Raw genomic sequence first — 25,000 nt, 5'->3', positions numbered from 1 at the left:
CAACCAAACTCGAAATGATATTTTTAATTTTTTTAAATTATTTCCAAAATTCTTGAGTTCAAAAGTATCCATGTTTTTAGGAGTAAAAAGCAAGATATCCATAAAGAGCCAATTTTAGTTCACAACTGGGTTATATGAAATTATAATATTTGTTGCTCAAACCAACTTTTCAGACATGACTAAAATGAAAAACACACATTACCAACCTCTCTTAAAACAAGAGAAAGAAAGAAAGAGTCAACTCTCTCTTTTCTCCCCCTGCACAATGAAGCTCAGTGTCCGGTGCAGCACTGGGGTACGATACTGAGGTCAGAGGTCCTTGCTGACAGGACTCATGGCTCAATTATGTTTACGTGCTTTAAGTCTTTCCAGGGGTAGAATCCATTGTTGCCAAAATGTACCCCACCAGCCACTCCTGGAGCAGAGTTCTTTAGCAATGGCATTCCAATCTTCCAGGCTAGTCACTTAAGCACAAAACATAAAACGAGGGATCTCAATTATTTAAAAAATTGTTATTTACTCAACAAATATCAAGGCAATCAAAAGAGCAGCCTTTCACATACAAGTGTGGGACTCATTGAGCACTGGGATATAAAGAAACTTAAAATTACGAGAATGGAGAAAACTTCCCAACCTGATCTTTTCTGCTTCTGGCACACAGTAGCCTGAGCTCAATAAACATATTTGAATGTTTGCACATATGAATGAATAAATGCATGAAGTACTTTGCATGTTTATTTAAGTAGCAGTATAGAGTTAAGGTATCAGTGATGAGAAGAAATGTTACTCCCTTCACCAAATCTATTTTCCCCTAGGAACTAGTTCAAAGCAACTTTTAACTTCACAAGAGGAAATTCTTCTTACTCTTCCCCTATTTAATAACATCATGTTTACATTTGTATAATGTTTTACAGTTTCCACAGGACAATTACAGCTATTCTCTTATTTGGTATTGTAAGATAGATTATTCCTACCTATATTACACATGAAGAGACTATAAAATTCAAGGATTATAACGGCTAATAAACAGAAAGGTCTGAACTGTAAGTCCTTTCTGATTCATCCTGGAACACATCTATGAAATTGATCACGTTGTCTGAAACCAGACTACCCTTTCTTGGCTTAAATACAATCATGATCTATCTAGATCCAATTTACTGAAATCATTATTCTCAAAATATCCTCTAAAATACACTTTTTGTCTTCCAATTTATGGCAGACACATCCTGAAGTAATCCCCAGTGAGTCAAGCCCCTGTATAAGCAATCCCCTCCCTTTGAGAGTTCATTCTACTCCCTTGAGGGTGGACCCTGTGACTAGTTTCTAACCAACAGAAAATAGCAAAGGTGAGAGAGGTCACTGCCTTGATTAGGCTACTTTACATGACAAAGGTGATGAGATATCACTTCCATGATACATTGCATTATATAAGTCTTCATCTTAGCAATTTGGAGGAGTCTCCTGCTGACCTTTAAGAAGCAAGCAGCAATGATGTGAACTGCCTATGGTGAGGGCCATGTGGCAGGGAAAAGTGGGAAAGCCCTAGAAGGTAAGAGCCTCAGCCCTACAACTGGGAAGAACTGCATGCTGCCAACAACCACAGAAGCCTGGATGAGGACCCCAAGCTGCAATGAGAACGCAGCCCAGCTGACCCCTTAACTGCAGCCTGGTAAGACCCTGAACAGAGAGAGGAGCTGGCTAACTCCTAACTCATAGAAACTGTGCGATTATAAATGTGTGTTGTTTTATGCCACCAAGTCTGTGATAATTTGTTACCCAGCAATAAGAAACTAGTGCATAACTGAAAGCACTACATCCTCTTTTCTACTAAGAGATATCTTAGGGCTCCTACCCACAAAATCAAGACTACCCGATGCTTGAGAGCTAATACATTACAGTAATATAGTTTCTTACTCCTTTATATCCATCTCTTGGTTTTATTAACTGCTCTTCAGATTGCAATATAATTGAATATTTCTTTGATGAGGTGGTTTGCAAACTGTAGTCACCAAACTGAACCCATATTCTTGGACCCTGCCCCAGACATACAGAATCAGACACTCTAGGGGTGCAGCCCAGCAGTTTCTTTTAACAGACCCTCCTGGTAATTGTGCAGCACACTCGGGTTTGAGGACCACTGCTCTGGTGAAAGCAAACATTAACAGCACTCCCACAACTCCTCAGCTGACGGATAAACCACACCATTAGTTTAGTGGCCAACACCTATTCCTCCTTATGGTAACTTCAAATACTGCATTGTAAGCAAGAGACAAGATATAATAAAATCTGGCAAGTACTCACTAAATTTACTAAATGCAAGGCATTATGCTACAAACAATCTATGGCATAAAAACACCAAACCTAAACTTAAGAGTGCAAAAAAAAGGGGGGGGGGGGTTCAAATAACCCTGGGACAAAAATTTAAAATTTCTTAAAATACTTTCTATCAATACAAGACTTTAAGAACTACACTCACAGAAAACATGACTCTGTAGACAGTGAGATCTCATTTCAGTCAATATTACCACTTACATCTACTAACAAGTTGGAGAGAAGATGGTGACAGAAGATTGGAGAAGCAAGAGCAGTAAAAACAAGCAATTCATGATGACAAACAAGTTTGCTTGCTAAACTTAAATAACCTATAATAAATTCTAACGAGATGAGAAGACAAAAAGAGGGGTCACTGAGTGAAGAAACCTGAAATCCTTGCAGGGAAATCTGGGTATCAAACACATGATAAATACACGGAGGATACTGCAGATTCTTAAATAGGAAAGTGGTATTTAAGAAAATTTATTTACTCTGCTTGTTGTATTATTATATATGATTTAACAGAAGAAGAAATCTGAAGTCAAAGTCTCTGTGGGACCCAAGCTAGACACAGACCTCCATTACTCTTCTATCTCTCCATTAAGTTGTCACCCTTAACTTGCTTTCCTAAAATACACTTTCTCTTGGTATAACTTCCTGGGGTATGGGTACACATGTGTATATGTTAGCCAATGTTCACAAACAGAGAGGCACAGATGTCAAGTTTTATTTTTTACTTAACACCAATACAGCACTATGTGCCGGGCACTTTACAAATATGAACTCATTCAATTTTGATAATGATCCTATGAGGCAGATACTACACCATTTCACAGATGAGGAAATCTGGTTAAAAATGACACTAAGTCAGAACGCTAGCACGTGGTTTATTTCAAACTTATTATTAGTCCCAAAGCTAATTATTTAATCAAAAGACTTTTATCTTAATTAAAGCTACTAGTATACGAAATGTTCTTAATACTCAACAAAATGTAAGACTAGTAAATATAGTCACCCACTTGCCCCTGCTAATAATTTTTAAATGCGGGAAAAGAAAACAAAAATAGTTCTTTCTTTTTCCCTGTACATTTTCCCCGCCTGCAAACATTAGACACAAACCCAATTAAGCATGTCACTGAAGGTCTTTATTCTAATGCTCCTCTATCTGGTACAAAACACCCAGTAACTACAAGATTTCTTGTCAAATTCTTAGATTTGAAAGGAAGCATAGCATGAAGAAAATGGGCTCCTAACCCAGACTGCCTGGGTTCAAATCTCAAACTTTGGGACCTTGAGCAAGTTAAATTCTCTGTGCCTCAGTAAAGTAACAGCAGCTCTACTTCACAAGGCACTTGTGAATATTAAATGAGATAAAATACGTAAAAGCACTTAAAGCAATGCCTGGCATATAGTAAATGCCATATAAATGTTTGCTATCATTATTATTATTATTACTCAGTATTTACAATGATATTGCTCTTGCCATTTCAACTTTCCTTCACCAGGCTCACTAGGCTCAGCCTGGTACTGGGCATACCCACCACTTCCTTATGTCTAATTTACCATGGTCTTCTTGGTCTCTGTGCTTCGGTTCCCCCATCAGTCTCTCCGGAACATCTTCTCCAACTTTCCCTTACGCGCTGGGCAAATTCTTATTCAAAGTTCTTCACATTTAAGCATTACAGGAGTTAGAAAAACAAGCCATCCTCAGTGAACTGATGTTTCAGAAAATAGTAAAAGAACCAAGTCAAGATGTTTCTTCCAAACAGCACCTAAAAATGTGGTGACCTTCTACCTACCACTTGATCTCTTTCCCTCTCATTCTGCAGAAGTTCCCCATCCATCCTTATTTCACTCCTTCTGAAAGACTCTTCTGTCTCTGTCAACTGCAAAAATAATTCTTTCCATGAGATATTTATAAATCTATATCTACGGCTGCTAAGGAGATTACTTAAAAATAATACTTTAAAAAATAATAATAAAAAAGGGGCGTCTGGCTGGCTCAGTCGGTAGAGCATGTGACTCTTGATCTCGGGGTTGTGAGTTTGAGCCCCACGTTGGGTGTAGAGATTACTTAAAAATAAAACCAAAAATAAATAAATAAATAATAAGGCCACTAAAATGCTTTTCAAGACCTACGAATGGGGGCGCCTGGGTGGCTCAGTTGGTTAAGCGACTGCCTTCGGCTCAGGTCATGATCCTGGAGTCCTGGGGCTCCCTGCTCAGCAGGGAGTCTGCTTCTCCCTCTGACCCTCCCCCCTCTCATGCTCTCTCTATCTCATTCTCTCTCTCAAATAAAAAAAAAAAAAGACTTACGAATGTATTTACAGGTGGGAAAGGCAGCTCTTCCAATCTACTCAAGGAGACCAAGCATAACTAAAAATAAGTTATGTCTGAATTAACTGTAACATATCTAGGTAATGCCTTAATTAACATGGTATACTGTAGCTGGCCTGCAATCATAAGTGCAAATCAAAAGATTAAGAATTTCTCATGTGTCTACTCTGGCTCAGAAGAAAAGTGTCCTATCTCTGAAATCATTACAGAAATATTCCTTTAGTGAAGGATAATTCATCCACCAGCAATATTTCTTTAGAGCATGAAGTTTTCTTTGTTTTGATTCCCAGTCCACAAACTACACCTTCACATGGCCCTGCCCAAGAGAAGTGCTTTGCACAAAAGATTACTGTTATTCTTCCAGATTCAGCATCACTTATCGTTTAAATTATAATTATGCTTGTTCTATAAGGGTCAATCTCTCATGAGTTTGTTTACGCATCAGATAGGAGTTCATAATACCTCCTCTTGGGGCTATCAAGAGGGGTAAGTCAGACCAAACAAGTGTTAGGTACTATTGTTACTAAGGGTACCTTTCCAGGGTTAATGCTTCACAAAACCCCTACCTCAGTGACTACCGCCCTTCTCCACTCAGTAATCTTACCAGAACCTGAGTCATCCCAGACTCCTCCCCATCCTTCATCCCCTGGACTCACCCCACCAACACCTCCAGCTTCTCCGTTACCATGGTCTTGTCAATTTTTAATCTTAAATCAAGGATCACAAACAAACGTCCACAGGGGTCAGGAAGAAAAACTGAACGAAGCAGACCCACATGAAGCATATGGACTGGCGGGAAAATGGCAAACTGGAGAGCAACTGCCTTTTTTTAAAAGGGCAAGTGCTATTTAGCTTCGGGGGAGTCTTGCCAAGAGGAAATTCAGGGCCACTGTTGCCCACTATTCTGGTTTTTCAAACGAATCAAGAAATCTAGGTTTTTATGGGGAAGATGCTAATTTTTGAAACAAAGTATGGTGTGGGCTATAATTAAACATATCTGCTGGCCAAATTCAGTGGGTAGGTTAACCAGTTTTGAGTTCTATCTTTAGAATCCCCATTACTTAGATTTAGGCTTCCCTCATTTCTTACCTAGATTTATCCAGAAGATCCCAAAAGGTCTCCAGATCACCTCACCCATTCATTTTCTACAAGCTGCTGGGGTAAGCTTCCTAAAATTAAAATCTGATCCTGTTTAAAATCAAGCAGTTCCGGGGCACCTGGGTGGCTCAGTCGGTTGAGCAACTGCCTTCGGCTCAGGTTATGATCCTGAAGTCCAGGGATCGAGTCCCGCATCGGGCTCCCTGCTCAGCAGGGAGCCTGCTTCTCCCTCTGACCCTCCCCCGTCTCATGTGCTCGCTCTCTCTCTCATTCTCGCTATCTCAAATGAATAAATAAATAAATAAAATCTTTAAAAAAAAAAAATCAAGCAGTTCCCCCAAACCTACAGCATCAGCATTACAATGTGCCTAAAAATCACCTGAGGTATTTAACATGCAGATAACAGTAATCTACCCAATCTGAATCTCCCAAAGTGAGGCTAGGAATCTCCTATTTAAACACTTTCCCAGGTGATTCTGATGCTGATAGTCCTTGGGCCACAGAAACACTGATCTACAGGGTAAAATCTAGAAGTCCTTCCATGAAAGCATCCCCTCTTGACAGGGCCCTACATTCCTCTTCAGCCTCATCTCCTGCCCCTTCACCATTATGCCTAAACATCTACTTTCTTATGGTTGCCAGAAAATACTCTCGGCCTCCACTCCTTTTGCATTCCATTGCTCTCCTGCTCTGTAAAGCCTTTTCTCCCTCTACATCTGGTAATGTGGGACCTACTCAGCTTCATCTTTCTAGACTGAGCTCTGCCTTTCCCCTCCATCCCCTCTCTGCTGCCTTTCTCAGCTTTAACCCTCTCTCCCTGGAGCTGCTTCCTTCTCTCCCATAGCACCCGGCACTTACCTAACTGCATTTTGCAGCCCCAGTGCTATGCCTGACACAGTAGGCCCTCAATAAATGCTTACTGAATAAACAGAATCAAACTGTGTGAACTAGTAAGGGTGAAGGCCAGATTCTTTAGCATTATCATCAAGATGCACACAGTCTCTCTTTACAACCTGTTAACTGCAATACTAATAAATTTACAATTATCACAGTTCCTATAATCAGGTTGTTGTTGATATGCAACAACAGAATAATAGCAGAAACCAATTCATCATAGAATTATATTCTTGAAACCAAGCAAGTTATTTCAAACAACACTTACCTCCTCTCTGAAGAAAAATGATACAATTCGAAACTAGCTGTTACACTATCAATTAAACAATGCCTTCCCTAGGTCAGATTAGGTAAACCACAATAGAAGTTTCACCCTTAGATAACTGGGGAAATCCTTCAACTGTAAAGACTTGTCCAAAGAAAGATCAGGCAAAAAGGAGGAATGAGAAGCCTCTCAAAGGTAAAATCCCTCAATATAATTGTCTAAAGGTACATAAATAAGCAACAGAGAAAATGGTAGTTAAACCCCTGACATCTTCACATGCAAAATACAAAAGTATTCTTCCGATATCCAGGAGATGCACAGCAACCTTTTACCACACTTCCAAAATGATTTATGTTCTTTTACACTTTCATTCCTTGAGTAAATATTTGTTGAGTACCTATCCTGTTCATGTGCTAGACCCTGATCATGTTGAACAAGACAGCTACAGGCCCTACCCTCTCAGAGCTCATATCCTAACAGAGAAGGCAGACTCTCAACTAATTATTCATCTGCTTAATAAAATCGTGGTAACGGAGAACACAAGTGTTAAGACAGCACATAACATACAATCCATCCCATGCTTTCTTCTACACCGAGAAGCAATCGTCTTAGTTTCTTACTACAGAAATCTAATTACCACCCATATGTGCACCCCTCTCGGTGGTTATTCTGAATAACTGCCAGGTTTCCAACTGTAGCTCTCAGATGTACCTCTAGGGAGCCAAAGAAATTAAACTAATTCAAAAGTAATTTTTCCACCAGCAGCTTTTATAGTATCAAATTTTCTCACATCACTTTGCTCTAATATACAGGGTCACACCAGGGAATAAAAATCTCTTGACTGTTTTGAGTCTACCCATTTATGGGATGATCTGCTTCAAAAGCTGTTTTAATTCAATAAGCATTTATAAAGCACTTCCTGTTGAAGATCACACAATGGGAACCTGTGATCTTTAGGAAGCAAGTGTCTCTAGGTGCAATTCACATTCCAGGAAAACTGACCACACAGATTTGTCCTTTGGGCACCTTTGGATTCATATTTTTAATCTGAACACAATACTAAGAACCCTCTACTAGAAGAAGTTTATGTTATAATTTGTGGCCCTCCTTTTTTAAAATAAAATCAACAAACTACATTTTAGTGAACATTGGATGTTTGCTAAACTGACCTTTGTTTTCCAGGATGATAGGAGATACGCTGCCAGACACAGGAAGTGAGTCAGATAACGGAAAACGGGAAAACATAGGAATAGAAAAGCACACTAAAATTTCCTGTAAATTAGGACACCTATCTAGTTGGAAATATAAACTTAGGGAACACTGCTTTATCAGAAAAAGTAGATTTCATATTACAGACACTGCTGCAAATGCAACAGCTATTCTATTGGCACTCAGACCCAGAAAGCCAGATCCTAGTATGGAAAAAAAGTTTTATATGTCAATATTTACTGTGCAGAAGAGATAACAGGAAGAGGGTAGAGCTGAAGGCAAAACAGGAGGTATCTGGGTTAATAACCTTCTTTAATGAAGTTGTGAAGCCCTGGCCAAGGTTACCAAGAAGGCTCTGGAACTTCTTTCCACTTAAATTTTAATGTATGTCAGCACCTCAGGTCAAAATTGTATGACACCATATTGCTTGAAAGCAGAGGAATGTCCTATATGACCTGCTTGTAAGCAAGGTCCTTCACAGTTTTTCCAATTCCAGTTAGGCAAAATCCATTATGATTTTTTTCAGCTATTCATTCATTCTACATATGTCTATTGGGTTCCTAGTATGCACAGTAGTATTGTGCTAAGGCCATGGTGATCCATAAGCCAAGTCTAACCACTTGAGTATTACATTGTAATAGGGAGACACACTAACAAATTCCATAAAGGAGCAGAGGGTACTCTGACAGCACGCTTAAGGGGAGAGGAGAGCTTAGGGGATGCTTCTGTGAGGAAGTAACATATAAGTGAAGACATGAAGATGAATATAAACAGGAAAGGAAGCTACAATCCTGGCAGATGGAACAACATTACTTAAAGATCTAAGAAGAAAAGGAGGGATGGGGAGGAGATGGCTACTAATACTGGCAGGGGCAGACAGTGAGGAGCATGATGTGAAGCTGAAGACAGGTAAGGACCATATCATTCAGAGCTGTGCAGATCATGTTATGGATTTTTTGGACTTCATTCCAAGAGCAATGGGAAGACATTGGTGGGTTTTTTGTGTTTTGTTTTGTTTTTTTAAGATTTTATTTATTTTCTGACAGAGAGAGACACAGCAAGAGAGGGAACACAAGCAGGGGGAGTGGGAGAGGGAGAAGCAGACTTCCCGCGGAGCAGGGAGCCCGATGTGGGACTTGATCCCAGGACCCTGGGATCATGACCTGAGCCGAAGGTAGATGCTTAACGACTGAGCCACCCAGGCGCCCGACAGTGGTGGGTTTTAAGCAAAGGAGTAATGCACATTTTTTTAAAGATCACTATTTAACATAGAGAAAAGACTATAAGGGCAAGAGTAAATGTGGTCGAGCAAAATAAAGTAGTACTTGATTATAACCCAAAGTATAAAATAAATATTCATGCATCCACACTGATATAAACAAATGACTGGATAAATATACAATGGGAAGAAAAGACAAATCCCCCATGCATAATTCCAAACAAATTATGTCAATACTCTGCCCTCAGGGAGGTAAGACATAACTCTCCACTACCAAGGGAGGGCTCATAGCGACTTCCTTCCAAAGAGAGTAACTTTACAGGGAGAAACCTAACAAACACTACCTCGGCCAGGTGATCAAAGTCAGTATCAGCAGTGACAAGTTATATTGATAACATGTACTCTTCATATGATGCAATGAGAGATGCAACTTCATCTCTGTGCTCTTCCTCCCAAAAACCCATAACCCTTGCCTCATCGTGAGAAAAACATTAGACAAATCCCAACTGACAGGCATTCTACAAAATACATAACCAGAACTCCTCAAAACTATCAAGGCTATCAAAAAGAAGGGAAGTCTGATAAATGGTCACAGCCAAGAGGAGCCTAAGGAGACAGGATGACTAAATGAAATGTGATATCCTGGATGAAATCCCAGAACAGAAAAAGGGCATTAGGTGAAAACTTAGGAAATCTGAGTAAAGTATGGACCTCAGTTAATAATGCGTGAACATTGGTTCATTAATCGTGACAAATGTAACATACTAATGTAAGATGTTACTAATAGGGAAAACCAGGTATGAGACATAGGGAACTGTACTATCTTCATGGTTTTTCTGCAAATCTAAAGTATTCTAAAATAAAAAGATTACTTAAAGTGTATGTGGGAAGAGTGGTAATGGAACCACTCTTCTAGCTTAGGCTAAAAATGACGAAGGTACAGGACCTGGTGATTCACTGGCTGGTGGGTGAGGTAGAGGACTCAAGAGTGAAAGCGACACGACAGCAAGGATGAAAGGTTACAGCCCAGATTTCAGGCTCGGAAAACTGGATAGAAAGTGGAGTCATTCACTGATAAGGGAGCAGTGGAGGAAAACCAGAGTTGGAGGAAAGTTAACAACCAGCATTTACCGGAGGCCCATTACGTGTCAGGCCCTTCGCAAATTCCTATAATCATTTTGCACCATAGGGACTATTACCTGGCCCAACGCCATGTAAAGAAATTAGAGTTTAGTATCAGGTTTCTACGGACGCCAAAGCTCGCGCTCTTTCTACTACACAGTTCGTTCTGCGCACATTTACTTCATCTGGCAGCCCAAGCGCCCCAAGCTACTGCTGAGGAAGTCTCCTCATTGGGAGTGGAAGTGGAGTGCATCAATACCATGGCCTCGGTAGTTACTCCCCCTCCCCGGGCCTCATCTGCCAAAAGCCATCTCCATCTGAGTTGTATGCAAGAGACGGGTGGAGACCTCATTAAAATGAAGACAATTAAGACACCACGAAGGGAACTGCATCCGCTAAAAATAAAAATAATAATAATGAAGTAAAGAAGCACAGGGAATTCTCTGGTTCCACTCTCGTCGAGCGGTCTCCTAAGGAAAAGGCAATCCCCCGGGAGGGTACCAAGTCAAGGCGGCTGGCCTAGGATGCCCCCACGCACCCTGACCCCAAAGCTCCAGGTCTCGACAGGACCCCCGGAGAAACGCCCGCCAGCCCGCTCGGAGCCACGCGGCACAAGGTGACACGAACCGCGCCTGCCCCTCAGCCGCCTGGGAGAGGCCGGGAAGAGGAGGGAGAGGGGCGTCCGCGGGCCCCCGCGCTACCTTGTACTTATCAAAGCCAGCCAGCTGCTCCGGGCTCACGTATTCGTAACCAGCCATGACGACCCGAACACCGAGCGGCCACTCGGCAGCGACTCTCCGCGAAGAGGTGCGGAGACACGAGCACCACCCAAGCTGGGCAAGGATGGGAAGACTCAGGCTGGCAGAGGAGGTAGAAGAGCCGCGCTCCGCCCACCGCGCACGCGTAGCCGCCTCAGGCCACTTCCGCTGCCTCCCAGTGCGCAAGCGCAGCCTCCACCTCTTCCCGCCCACCGAGGGAGGGACGCTAGCCTGTTCACGCGGTCCACCCCCTCACGCCGTCGCAGTCCAATCAGTGTGGATCGGACAACACTAAGTCCCGCCTTCCAGGTTTTCTCGTCGCTTCATTCGTTAGCGTCCAAATTGGTGAGCCGAAGTAAAGAGTGAGTGGAGGCGAAAGGTCAATTTCCCAGGGGTCCTTGCTTCTCCCTGCCGAGGGAGGTGGGAGCTTCTGTGGTTTCGTTCCGGTGTGGAGGTTTGGAGCTTTCCTTGCGGGTACCGCTATTGCCTGCGAACCAATTCAACAGTACTTCGGGGAAGAGGGCTGAGTTCCCTCAAACCGTGACGTAAAAGACCAGAGAAAGGGAACGTGCCCGGCCCGCAGCAGCTCCTGGCGCCGTGCGCTGCGCACAGTAGGTGCTTAGGCAACGTGATTGGACGTCGAGAAGCCGGTGGGGAGCCTCGGTGACAGGCTTTTTGCAGTATATAAGGGGCCCTGAAAAGGCGCTGGAGACATCCCTCAGGCCTCTCCACACTCCGCTCTATCAAAGTGAAATTGCTGGGGGCGCCTGGGTGGCTCAGTCGTTGGGCGTCTGCCTTCGGCTCAGGTCATGATCCCAGGGTCCTGGGATCGAGCCCCGCATCGGGCTCCCTGCTCCACGGGAAGCCTGCTTCTCCCTCTCCCACTCCCCCTGCTTGTGTTCCCTCTCTCTCTGTGTCTCTCTCTGTCAAATAAATAAATAAAATCTTTAAAAAAAAAAAAAAGTGGAATTGCTAATGTCTTCCACCAGATAAAAGCACTGGTCTCTGAGTCTGTAGGAGTCTTTAAGTGTGTTTGCAGAAGTGCATGCGCATAACTGGAGCCGGTTGTAGAAAGAGCACTAGATCAATGGCTAGAGTGTATCAATCCAATAGTAAAATTTCATAATAGTAATAGTTGCTACCACTTTTTTGAGCGCCTTCTATGCGGGGAACTTTACATACGTTATCACCAACCCCCATAACAATACTACGAAGTGGGAGGCGCTTGACCCAATTCGCAGATTAGGAAATCAAAATTCAGATTACCTGCCCAGGATCAGACCATTCATTATACAGCTCCGAAGTGGTCGACCCAACATGAAATGAGGTTCTTGGTGTCGGAAACCACTACCTAAGGGGGACTCTCAATCTCTGGGTCTCTGAAACAAGGGTGATTATTTTGAGATCTCTTGTGTTCCTTATATTCATTCATTAAACAGATAATTATTGGGTGCTCAGTATATGCCAAGTATATTATTATTTCTGCGTGTGTCATCTCACCTTCTAAAGTACAAGATCCTCATGAGGTAATAGATATGAAGCCTCTATCATCATGGTACATGGCAGATAAATAAACTTGAGTGACTCACCTCACTTGAGAGGATTTGTGTCTTGTACATCTTAATGTTCCCCATGTCTTTGATATGCTGTGTAGTGTCTGCTTTGAGGACATTAGAAATACGGATCTCCCTTTAAGAAGGAAATTGGCTCTAATGAAAACTATGAAACCACCTCCTTGGACATAAAAATATTTCCTTTATGCATGTACTGTATTTAAAATTCCTTCTGTGTACTGGTAAGAATACTGAATTGACATGCCTTTGCACTAAATATGAGTTTTGGACAATGTATTCATCAGACTGGAGCTACTGTCCCAAGTAAAATGCTACAGATTTCTTCCGCTATGTGTTTGTTCTAATCAATATGAAGAGAAGAAAATCTTCATATCAAATGATTTTTTTTTTAAAGATTTTATTTATTTATTTGACAGAGAGAGACACAGCGAGAGAGGGAACACAAGCAGGGGGAGTGGGAGAGGGAGAAACAGGCTTGCCGCTGAGCAGGGAGCCCGATGCGGGGCTCGATCCCAGGACCCTGGGACCATGACCTGAGCCGAAGGCAGACACTTAACGACTGAGCCACCCAGGCACCCACTCATATCAAATGATTTTTTAAAGACTTACTTATTTTAGAGAGAGAGCGAAAAGGAGTGGGGGAGGGCCAGAGGGAGAGAGAGAATCTCAAGCAGACTCCCCACTGAGCGTGGAGCCAATGGGGGCACCAACTGAGCCACCCAGGCTCCCCTCAAATGACTTTTTTTTTTTTAGATTTATTTATTTATTTGAGAGAGAGAGAATGAGAGAGAAAGAAGGCACATGAGAGGGGGAAGGGTCAGAGGGAGAAGCAGGCTCCTCGCCGAGCAGGGAGCCCGATGCGGGACTCGATCCAGGGACTCCAGGATCATGACCTGAGCCGAAGGCAGTCGCCCAACCAACTGAGCCACCCAGGCGCCCCCCCCCAAACTATTTTTGATATAACACCTGTGCTTACCCATCCCTTGTCTGACTCCTCACCCACTGAAGTTTATCTCTCCTACATCTCATACACTGATCACACTTTCTGCCTTCCAGAATGATCATCACAGAAAATATTTGTGCTAGAAGCAATGTTATCACCTTTGTAATATAACCTGGATAAAAAGGTGTTTTCATTCCTGGCATTCCTGTTTTATTTAGTCTTAAGAGGATGTCAGATAAATGGAGATATCTAAAAAATTGAAAGTTAAGGACTAATCTAATTAAAAACTCCAATATAAGTTATTAAAGCCATAAAAATGGTCAAGGTTTTCCAAGGAAGCTTATAAAATGATGATGACTTGGTTTGCATTTTAAAATAATAGTGATGCCTTATACTAATAGTGATGACTTATACTAATTAGTATACTAATATACTATACTAATACTAATACTTATGCCTAATACTTATACTATGATTCTCAAAGGAATTTGGCATCTCACTAGGTCATCTTACCAAGCCTGAGCCATGGGCCAAGTAGTTGTTCTAATTGTACAGAACAGAACAAGAGAAGGATTATATATCTTGCCCAAAAGTTACCCAGTTTGTGGTAAAACTGGAATAAGAGCACATGTCATCAAACTTTTAAATAATTTTTAAACAATTCTTCCACTACACCTTGCTTCTATAAGTTACCATGGCAAGATGTTTATTTTTTTTTTAAGATTTTTTTATTTACTTGACAGAGACAGAAGAGAGTACAAGCAGGGGGAGCAGCAGAGGGAGAGGGAGAAGCAGGCTCCCCACTGAGCAAGAAGCCCTTTGCAGGACTCAATCCCAGGACCCCAGGATCATGACCTGAGCCGAAGGCAGACACTTAACAACTGAGCCACCCAGGTGCCCCGGTAAGATGTTTAAAAAAGGAAAATTCACAAGTCAGCTTTTAATCAAGGCTAGAGGTGGTGGGGGCTGACTAGGAAAGAACTGAACAGCCTCATTAAGTTGCTTTGCTTATTTTTTCTTAAAGATGGAATTCCCTGGCTAGGTTAGGGTTTCTCTGCCTGGGCTTTGCTGTATTTTATATTTTTTCAAACATAATCCTACTAGGTAAGAATGTGTAGAAACTCTATTTGCGTGGGTCATCAATCAAATTCTTTATCACAGAAAAGTTCTATGCAATATACTGAGATTCAGCATAAGCTAATGCTACTTTGTACCTCCTACTTTCCATGTCAGTGGAGGAGGGTAGTGTCTCTGGTATTCTGGGACTTGTCACCCCACCAGCCTCCCAGTGGTTTTCTGGCCATTTTTGTTCCCTTAACCTTTGAACACAAACTCAGTTGTGTCTGTAGTCATTCAAAACCCAGAGAATCAGTGTAAAGGTTCAGAGGGAAACGGGAGCCTACTGTGATACAAAGTAAGAGTCAAATGACAGGTCTAGTAATTTATTTAGACTCTCTGCATACATACCATTCTTGTTTTGGAGATGAGTTATTATTTCTCTTTTATAGCCGTTATTCATGAGCATGACTGGTTACACATAAAAGGAGAATTATTTTTAAAAACTGATCTCAGGGGCGCCTGGGTGGCTCAGTCATTAGGCGTCTGCCTTTAGCTCAGGTCATGATCCCCAGAGTCCTGGATTCGAGCCCTGCATTGGGATCCCTGCTCAGCGGGAAGCCTATTTCTCCCTCTCGCACTCCCCCTGCTTGTGTTCCCTCTCTCGCTGTGTCTCTCTCTGTCAAATAAATAAATAAAATCTTTTTAAAAAATATTATAAAAAAAAAAAACTGATCTCAGACAGGGGTACCTAGCTGGCTCAGTCAATGGAGCATGCAACTCTTGATCTCAGGGTTGCGAATTCAAGGCCCACGTTGGGTGTAGAGATTACTTAAAAATAAAATCTAAAAAAAAAAAAAAACCTTGGGCAAATTTTTTTTTTTTTTAAGATTTTATTTATTTGTCAGAGAGAGAGAGAGCACAAGCAGGGGGAGTGGCAGGCAGAGGGAGAAGCAGGCTCCCCGCTGAGCAAGGATCCCAATGCAGGACTTGATCCCAAGACCCTGGGATCATGACCTGAGCTAAAGGCAGACGTTTAACCAACTGAGCCACGCAGGCATCCCTCAGGCAAAATTTTATACTGGGCTTATTTTGAGCATTCTTGAAGTTCTGGTAGTGACCCAGCATCTGTATTTTCTTAGCAGAGAATTGATAACTCTCCAACACAAACATCCCTCTCCCCGTTATTACTGCACTAGAATGGAAGCAGAACTCTAGGTGAACCAAATACAAATCATTCAGATGGGTAGCCATGGTGGCATCACCCCATCTCCTTATTCGTTATGCCTTTCTCCGTATTCCTTTTTACCTCATCTAATGTCAGGTCTGCAGATATAACCAAATGTAACCACTATTCTTTTTATGATTTCAATTTGAACATGGAGCCATACAAGACACCCCATTTTTTAAAGATTTTATTTTTATTATTTGAGAGAGAGAGAAAGAGACAGAGCACGAGCAGAGGGGGAGGGGCCGAGAGAGAGAGAGAAGCAGACTCCCCGCTGAGAGGGAGCCCAATGCGGGGCTCAGTTCCAGGACCCTGGGATCATTATCTGATCTGAAGGCAGACATTTAACTGACTGAGCCACCCAGGTGCTCCTAGACACCCCATTTTTTTATTAACATATAATGTATTATTTGTTTCAGGGGTACAGGTCTGTAATTCATCAGTCTTACACAATTCACAGCACTCACCATAGCACATACCCTCCCCAGTGTCCATCACCCAGCCACCCCATTCCTCCCACCCCCCTGCACTCCAGCAACCCTCAGTTTGTTTCCTGAGATTAAGAGTCTCTTATGTTTGTCTCCCTCTCTGGTTTCATCTTGTTTCATTTGTCCCTCCCTTCCCCTGTGATCCTCTGTCTTGTTTCTCAAATTCCTCATATCAGTGAGATCATATGATAATTGTCTTTCTCTGATTGACTTATTTCGCTTGGCATAATACCCTCTAGTTCCATCCAGCAAATGGCAAGATTTTGGGGTTTTTTGATGGCTGCATAATATTCCATTGTATATATATACCACATCTTCTTTACCCATTCATCTGTTGATGGACATCTAGGCTCTTTCCATAGTTTGGCTATTGAGGACATTGCTGCTATAAACATTGGGGTGCACGTGCCCCTTTGGGTCACTACATTTATATCTTTGGGGTAAATACCCAGTAGTGCAATTGCTGGGTTGTAGAGTAGCTCTACTTTCAACTTTTTGAGGAACCTCCATACTGTTTTCCAGAGTGGCTGCACCAGCTTGCATTCCCACCAACACTGTAAGAGGGTTCCCCTTTCTCCGCATCCTCACCAACATCTGTCGTTTCCTGAATGGTTAATTTTAGCCATTCTGACTGGTGTGAAGTGGTATCTCATTGAGATTTTGATTTGTATTTCCCTGATGCCGAGTGATGTTGAGCACTTTTTCATGTGTCTGTTGGCCATTTGGATGTCTTCTGTGCAGAAATGTCTGTTCATGTCTTCTGCCCATTTCTTGATTGGATTAGTTGTTCTTTGGGTGTTGAGTTTGATAAGCTCTTTATAGATTTTGGATACTAGCCCTTTATCTGATATGTCATTTGCAAATATTTTTTCCGATTCTGTCGGTTGTCTTTTGGTTTTGTCAACTATTTCCTTTGCTGTGCAGAAGCTTTTTATCTTGATGAAGTCCCAATAGTTCATTTTTGCCCTTGCTTCCCTTGCCTTTGGCGATGTTTCTAGGAAGAAGTTGCTGTGGCTGAGGTCACAGAGGTTGTTGCCTGTGTTCTCCTCAAGGATTTTGACAGATTCCTGTCTCACCTTTAGGTCTTTCATCCATTTTGAGTCTATTTTTGTGTGTGGTGTAAGGAAATGGTTCAATTTCATTATTCTGCATGTGGCTGTCCAATTTTCCCAACACCATTGGTTGAAGAGACTATCTTTTTTCCATTGGACATTCTTTCCTGCTTTGTCGAAGATTAGTTGACCATAGAGTTGAGGGTCCATTTCTGGGTTCTCTATTCTGTTCCATTGATCTATGTAGACACCCCATTTTTGAGTAAGGATTATTTTTGTCTTCATGAATCTTTGAGATCACTGGAGTTGAGATCAACAGTTATTTAGTTTTCGGTGGAAGAGAAAGGTACAAGCAGAAAAACCTAAGAAGAGCAAGAGAGTAGGAAATATTGCTGCTTCATTTTCCTGTAGGAATCCCCAAAAACCTGGGGCAAGGGTTCAGGCAATAGTTGCCAACATAGATGTCTACTACATAAGGCTTTGAGATCTTCCTTGATATACCCAAGGCTGCGCTGCCTACTGGACCAGAACTCTAGCAGAAGCTGGCTCTACTTTCAGGAAACAAGACATACAAATATGAAACAATGTGTAGAAGTAGTTTCATTATCTCTTCATGTATTCTTGTTGAACTCTAGCCATGTGCCAAATACAGATACCATTATAGACCTTGGAGATACAAAATTGAATAAAACATGGACCCCAGGCAAGGAGTACATTATTACTTCATTCTGTGAATGACCAGTATTATCCAATGTCCTGGCTCTTCAAAATTTCTCTCTTTCTTCCTTCCTCCCCTTACCACCCCCCTTTTAAAAAGTTCACTGTTAAAAGTGTGAGATATTTTATCTTGGAAAGAGAATTGACTCAAGGATAAGAAATAAAGAGTTGGAGGGCGCCTGGGTGGCTCAGTTGGTTAAGCGACTGCCTTCGGCTCAGGTTATGGTCCCGGAGTCCTGGGATCGAGTCCCACATCGGGCTCCCGGCTCAGCGGGGAGCCTGCTTCTCCCTCTGACCCTCTCCCCTCGCATGCTGTTTCTCTCTCTCTCTCTCAAATAAATAAATAAAAAAAATCTTAAAAAAAAAAAAAAAGAAATAAAGAGTTGGAATCAAAACAAAACTCTGAACACTTTAAGATCTCACAGATACTAAATTAATATTTAGATAAATAATCTAGAAGATGAGATACAGAAATAGTTCTTCAAGTATACTAATGATACTTAGCCTTTCATTATGAAATGTACCAGTTGGCATGAGCTGCAAGAAAATAAAAGGTTTGGCAGATGTAAAAGTTATTTATTACCACATAACGGATCACACAAAACTTAGTAGCTTAAAATAACATAATAATAATGCTCATAATTCTGTAGGTCAGCAGTTTGGGCTGGGGTTAGCTGGGCAGTCCTGCTAGTCTTGCTGGTCTTATTACTATTCCAAGACAGCATAAACGGAAACTATAAAGCCTTTCAAGACCTAGGCTCAGAAGTCACACAGTGTCACTTCTCTCTCATTGTCATGGACAAAGCAAATCAGCAGGCCAGCCCAGATTCATGGGAAGGAAAATAGACTCACCTCTTAATGGATGGAATGGCAAAGTCACCTGGCAATGGAGCCTGCATGGAAGGATGGGAAGACATTATTACAACCAACTTTGCAAACACTCTACCGCCTCATATTAGCTACAACAGCTAAAAAACAGGACAGGAAGTAAGCTTCATCTGGAAAAGATTTGGAAACCACTAACCACTTGATTTCCCACTGTTTCTCTGTGCTTCCACAGCATCCTGTGCATACCTCTTTCTTCATACTTACATGTTATGAAATTATCTATTTTCTTATGTGTCTTACTGGACTTGAAGTGCCTTGGGGGTAAGGACCACATCTGTAAAGCCCCGACCTGGCATAATGACTAGCACTCAGTAAGTCCTCAGTAAGTTTTTTTTTTTTCTTGGTAGTTTTATGGTTTTATTAACATAAATACGACAGGCACAAAAGCTATCTATTCATTTTCTTTGCTGCACAGCCTGGCATTGGGATTGGTGACTCTGATGGCCAGTGGGGCTGCTCTTTCCGCAATGGCTTTACGGTTCTTGGAGGAGAGATTGTGAGCAATTCTGCACAGTATGATTTGTTGCACATCAGCAGCACTTCAAGCTCCTTGACCTTGTGGACTAAGAACTTCCAGAAGCCACTGGGCAGCATGTGCTTTGTTTTGGTGTTGCTCCCATTTCAATGCTGGGCGTCAAGATCTGGCCCTCGAATCTTCTGTGCAGCCTATTGTCAGTGCCTCTGGATTTCCACCAGTTGCACTTAATTTTTTTTTTAAGATTTTATTTATTTATTTGAGAGAGAGACAGAGATAGCAAGAGAGCACGAGCAGGGAGGAGAGGGAGAAACAGTCTCCCCAAGAGCAGGGAGCCCGATCCGGGGCTCAATCCCAGGACCTGAGCTGAAGGTAGACTCTTTTTTTTTTTTTAAAGATTTTATTTATTTATTTGACAAAGAGAGACACAGCGAGAGAGGGAACACAAGCAGGGGGAGTGGAAGAGGGAGAAACAGGCTTCCCGCAGAGCAGGGAGCCCGATGCGGGGCTTGATCCCAGGACCCTGGGACCATGACCTGAGCCGAAGGCAGACGCTTAACGACTGAGCCACCCAGGCGCCCCTGAAGGTAGACTCTTAACCGACAGACTCTTAACCCCTGGTTGCACTTAACTTTGACATATTGGTCTGACTGGTGCCAGATGAACTTCTTGATCCTCTTTTTAACAATCTTGAGCTTCACTAGAAGTCTGAGGGCAGCCATGATGCTGAGTAGAAGACAGCTGCCACCTCCACAGGCAGCGAGCGGCAAAGAAGAGGGGGGCCTTAGTAAGTTTTCACTGAATTAAATTGGACTGTGAGGGAATAGAGAAATGTATGTTGCTGGCAGCAACAGGTGCTATAATATTCTTCATAGTCATTGCCCTAGTAACCCCACATTGGAAGAACATACTTCCGGGAAATAATCTGAAAGAAAAGAATCTTTATTGCCAAGATTTAGAAAGAGCTATATTTATCATTGCAGAGGGAAAATGCAGACAGTCAAAATGCCCAATGAATTAAGGACCCAAACTATAAACCATGGTAAATCAATGTGATAAAATATAGAATCATTAAAAAGATAAGTGAGTAGGTGCAAAAAAAAAAAAAAAAATAGAGGGAACTCCAGAAAATAACAAGTGTTGGCAAGGATGAGGAGAAATTGGAATTCTTGTGTGTTGTTGCTGGTGGAATTGCAAAGTGATGCAGCACGTATGGGAAAATCTTTGACAGTTCCCCAAAAAGTTAAACAGAGTTACCATATGACCCAGCAATACCACTCCTTGGTAAATACCCCAAAACCTATACATAAATGTTCAGAGGAGCATTATTCATCATAGCCAAAAAATCAAAGCAACCTAAATGTCTATCAGCTGACGAATGGATAAACAAAACAAATGTGTATCCAAACAATGGGATATTATTCACCCATAAAAAGGAATGAGGGGCTGATACGTGCTACACATGGATGAACCTTTAAACATTATGCTAAGTGAAAGAGGCCAGGCACAAAAGACCATATTCTATATGGTTCCATTTGTATGAAATGTCCAGAATATATAAATCCATAGAGACAGAAAGTGGATTAGAAAGTGGATTAATAATTGCCAGGGGATGAGGGTGAGGAGGATTGAGAGTAACTACTAATGGGTATGGGTTTCTTTTAGGGTGATGAAAATGTTCTGAATTAGTGGTGATGGTTGTACACCCTTATGAATACACTAAAAACTACTGAAATGTACCCTTTAAATTTTTATGGTAAGTGAATTTTATCTCAATTTTAAAAAGTAAAATAACATTATATTCAAAAGAAAAGCACAAAATAACACATACATATTTCCTACAGCCAAAAGTGTATTGATGACCAGGGAAAGACAGAAGAATATCATGAACTCAGTGTTTATAATTCATGGGCTTTTTATTATTTTAGGTAAGGTTGCTTCGAATTTGGTACTTTTTAAGACATATTTGCCAGAACATTATGCAGAACATATCTGCAAAGCTAAAACTGTAGAACTATAAAGTTCTGCAGTATAGTATAAAACTGTAAAGTTCTAACATTTTATAAGGTAGGAAGGGACACATGTTAATAGGGTGCTTGTTTAGGATAACCTGTCTCTTATCAATGGAGAGATAGTTGTAAGGATTTGATGTAAGGATCAGCAAATTTCATACTGGATTTCTCTTTCTGGCTAGGCAAAATAGGGATAAGAAAGGCCAAAAGGGACCATTTGAGAAGCAAGCCATTGAGGTAGCCACCAGCCAGTCCCCTCTTAAATCAGTAGGTAGGTGATCAACAGAAAGAGAAATAACAGTTTCTCTAGAGAAATTTGAAATAAAGAATGAAGACATTAAAATGGATTCAAAAAGAGCCCAAATTTCTATAAAGGAATAAGGCTTGCAAATAAAGAAATAGGTAAAAAGCCAAGGGGAGAATTAAGTAGGATAAAGCACTTTTAATCAGTAATTTTAAAAATCCCATCTTTGTACAGGCACAGCCTTTAAGCTTTATGAAGTGCTAGAAGTAAAGACTATTTTAGAAATGAAAGCCTAGATGTATATTAGAAGAAATAAGTCTCTCATAAAGAAGGTGTTTGTGGCTGGAGTCCTGGCAGCCATGGCCGCCATCCCCCCAGCCCTGGAGAGGAATTGCTCTCAAAGGTACTGGGAAGACTGAGGAGGAGTTGGAAGAGGATGACAGGATCTAGATAAATCACCACAGGAGAGACCGTGGAGTCTGACAGAGATGTGCCCAGAGAGGGTTGGATCCCAAGCCAAAGCTATTTTGGATCTCTCCTTCCCTGAAGCTCAAAAACTGTGCAGGGGGGTGCCTGGGTGGCTCAGTCGTTAAGCGTCTGCCTTCGGCTCAGGTCATGATCCCAGGGTCCTGGGATTGAGCCCCGCATCGGGCTCCCTGCTCTGAACCCCGCATCAGGCTCCCTGCTCAGCGGGAAGCCTGCTTCTCCCTCTCCTACTCCCCCTGCTTGTGTTTCCTCTCTCGCTGTGTCTCTCTCTGTCAAATAAATAAAATCTTTAAAAAAAAACAACTGTGCAGGTTTTTCCAGGGCAGCCTTCCTTTATGACCCTGGCTCTTCCTGTGGTCTTCGAGACTGAAAAGCTGCAAATGCAGATCCTTCTAGGGCCCAACACGGGGCTGTCAGGGGGAATACTGGGGGCTCTACCTTCTTGTCCCGGACAGATCTAGATTGTTACTGCGATAGCTGAGCTGTCTTGGTGGGAAAATTTTGAAAATCAGTACTAGTTGAATTGCTGATTCTTAGGATTACCTTTTTTTCCCATATAACATTATATATTAGTTTCAGGTGTACAACATACTGATTCAACAGTTATGTGGATTATTTGGATTACTTTTATTTTTATTTAAAATGTTGACATGTTGATTCTATCTAAACCTGGTGAGGGGAACTCTCCTATTTTATCTCACAGAGTCCCAACCTCATCTGTGCCCTTCATGCTGTTCGGACTTACATCTCTGTCCCGACTCCGATACCAGACTGCAGCAATGCAGACCATTACTCCAGCTCTGGCCATGCCACTCCTGCCACTAAACTGCTCCTAACCAGAACATCCCCTCACTCTCCCACTGTGGGACAGTTGCTGATGCCAGTCGGAGGGATGTACCCTGACCATTAACAACTGTTGGGGTTTTATCTTAGAATGGAGCCATGGGGAGGGACATGCCTGTCATGAAACCGAGCAGATGTATCAGAGTAGCATGTGGCTGTAGCGCAGAGAAGCGACAGTGAACTGCTATGTGTTAGAGAGGAGGAGGGCCCACTGCAGCATCAGCCACAAGATGGGACCAGTGGGGGCAGAGTAGGAGCTCATTTCCTCTGTGAATTTTGGCTGTTAGACCTCTGTGTGTATGTTTTTAAAAAATTTAAAATAATAGAAAAAATCAGCACTTTTTGTCTTTAAATATTAAAGTGTGTGGGGTGCCTGGCTGGCTCAGTAAGAAGAGAATGGGACTCTTGATCTTGGGGTTGTGAGTTTGAGCCCCACATCGGGCACAGAGATTACTTACATACATACATACATACATACATACACACATACATATATACATATTAAAGTGGGATAACTGGAAGAAAAAAGGGGGAGGGCATCTATGTGTTTAGACTATGTAAAGACATACTATATATTGGATCCACAAACTTATCTTTTAGCAGAGATAATCCAAGATGGCAGAGGAGTAGGAGACCTTAGTTTTGTTTGGTCCCAGGAATTCAGCTAGATAGCTATCAAATCATTCTGAACACCTGCAAACTCAAGCAGAGGTGTAAGAAAAGAATAGCTGCAACTCTACAAATAGAAAAGCGATCACTTTCTCCAAGAATAACAAGACAGAAAAACTCACCTCAAAAATGAGAACAAGAGGTAGTACTGACTGCCAGGGACCTAATCAGTATGGACGTAAGTGAGATGTCAGAATTAGAGTTCAGAATAATGATTATAAAGATACTAGCTAGGCTTGAAAAAAAGCATAGAAGACACTAGAGAATCCCTTTCTGGAGAAATAAAAGAACTAAAATCTAACCAAGTTGAAATCAAAAAGGCTATTAATAAGATGCAATAAAAAAATGGAGGCTCTAAGTGCTAGGATAAATGAGGCCGAAGAAAGAATTAGTGATACAAAAGACAAAAAGATGGAGAATAAAAAGCTGAGAAAAAGATAAATAACTACTGGATCATGAGGGGAGAATTTGAGAGATAACTGATACCATAAAGCAAAGCAATATTAGAATAATTGGGATCCCAGAAAAAGAGGAAAGGGGGGGCAGAAGGATATTGGAGCAAATTATAGTGGAGAACTTCCCTAATCTGGGGAAGGAAGAAAGCATTCAAGTCCAGGAGGCACAGAGAACTCCCCCTCAAAATCAACACCCTGAAATATAATAGTGAAACTTGCAAATCTCAGACAAAAAGAGAAAATCCTAGAAGCAGCTCAGGACAAGAGGTCTGTAACCTCTAAGGGTAGAAACATTAGATTGACAGCAGACCTATCCACAGAGACCTGGCAGGCCAGAAAGGACTGGCGTGATATATTCAGGGTGCTAAATGAGAAAAATATGCAGCCAAGAATACTTTATCCAGCAAGGATGTTGCTTAAAATAGGAGAGAGAAAGCTTCCAGGACAAACAGAAACAAAAAATTTGTGATCTCTAAACCAGCCCTGCAAGAAATAATTAAAGGGGATCCTTTAAGTGAAGAGAGAGCCCAAAAGTAACATAGACCAGAAAGGAACAGAGAAATATACAGAAACGGTAACTTTACAGGCAATACATTGGCACTAAATACGTATCTTTCAGTAGTTACTCTGAATGTAAATGGGCTAAATGCCCTAA

At 41.7% G+C, this 25,000-nt stretch overlaps 2 protein-coding genes across 8 annotated transcripts in view; one reads left to right on the top strand and one right to left on the bottom strand.

The window, feature by feature from the left end:
- SELENOI (selenoprotein I) overlaps positions 1-11,376 on the bottom strand; it is a 42,443-nt gene extending 31,067 nt beyond the window's left edge. For 5 of the 7 annotated variants that reach the window (XM_078056077.1, XM_078056079.1, XM_078056078.1 and 2 more), the window contains exon 1: positions 11,159-11,375. In XM_078056077.1, the coding sequence (XP_077912203.1) occupies positions 11,159-11,215 (57 nt within the window). In that variant the 5' untranslated portion in view covers positions 11,216-11,375. Of the gene's footprint in view, positions 1-11,158 lie in introns of all 7 variants that reach the window. The other 2 variants (XM_078056076.1, XM_036090266.2) reach the window with 2 other exon arrangements.
- A 200-nt stretch (positions 11,377-11,576) lies between these two features.
- Positions 11,577-25,000, top strand: part of ADGRF3 (adhesion G protein-coupled receptor F3) — a 38,324-nt gene continuing 24,900 nt past the window's right edge. Inside the window, exons 1-2 of the mRNA XM_078056074.1 lie at positions 11,577-11,826; positions 14,476-14,634. The gene's annotated coding sequence lies outside the window, so the exon portion shown is untranslated. The remainder of the gene's footprint in view (positions 11,827-14,475; positions 14,635-25,000) is intronic.

Source organism: Halichoerus grypus, chromosome 10 (genome assembly GCF_964656455.1).
Source record: "Halichoerus grypus chromosome 10, mHalGry1.hap1.1, whole genome shotgun sequence".
Lineage (NCBI taxonomy): Eukaryota > Metazoa > Chordata > Mammalia > Carnivora > Phocidae > Halichoerus > Halichoerus grypus.
The sequence above is the reverse complement of the archived record's forward strand: the minus strand, read 5'-3'. Positions and strand labels throughout refer to the sequence as shown.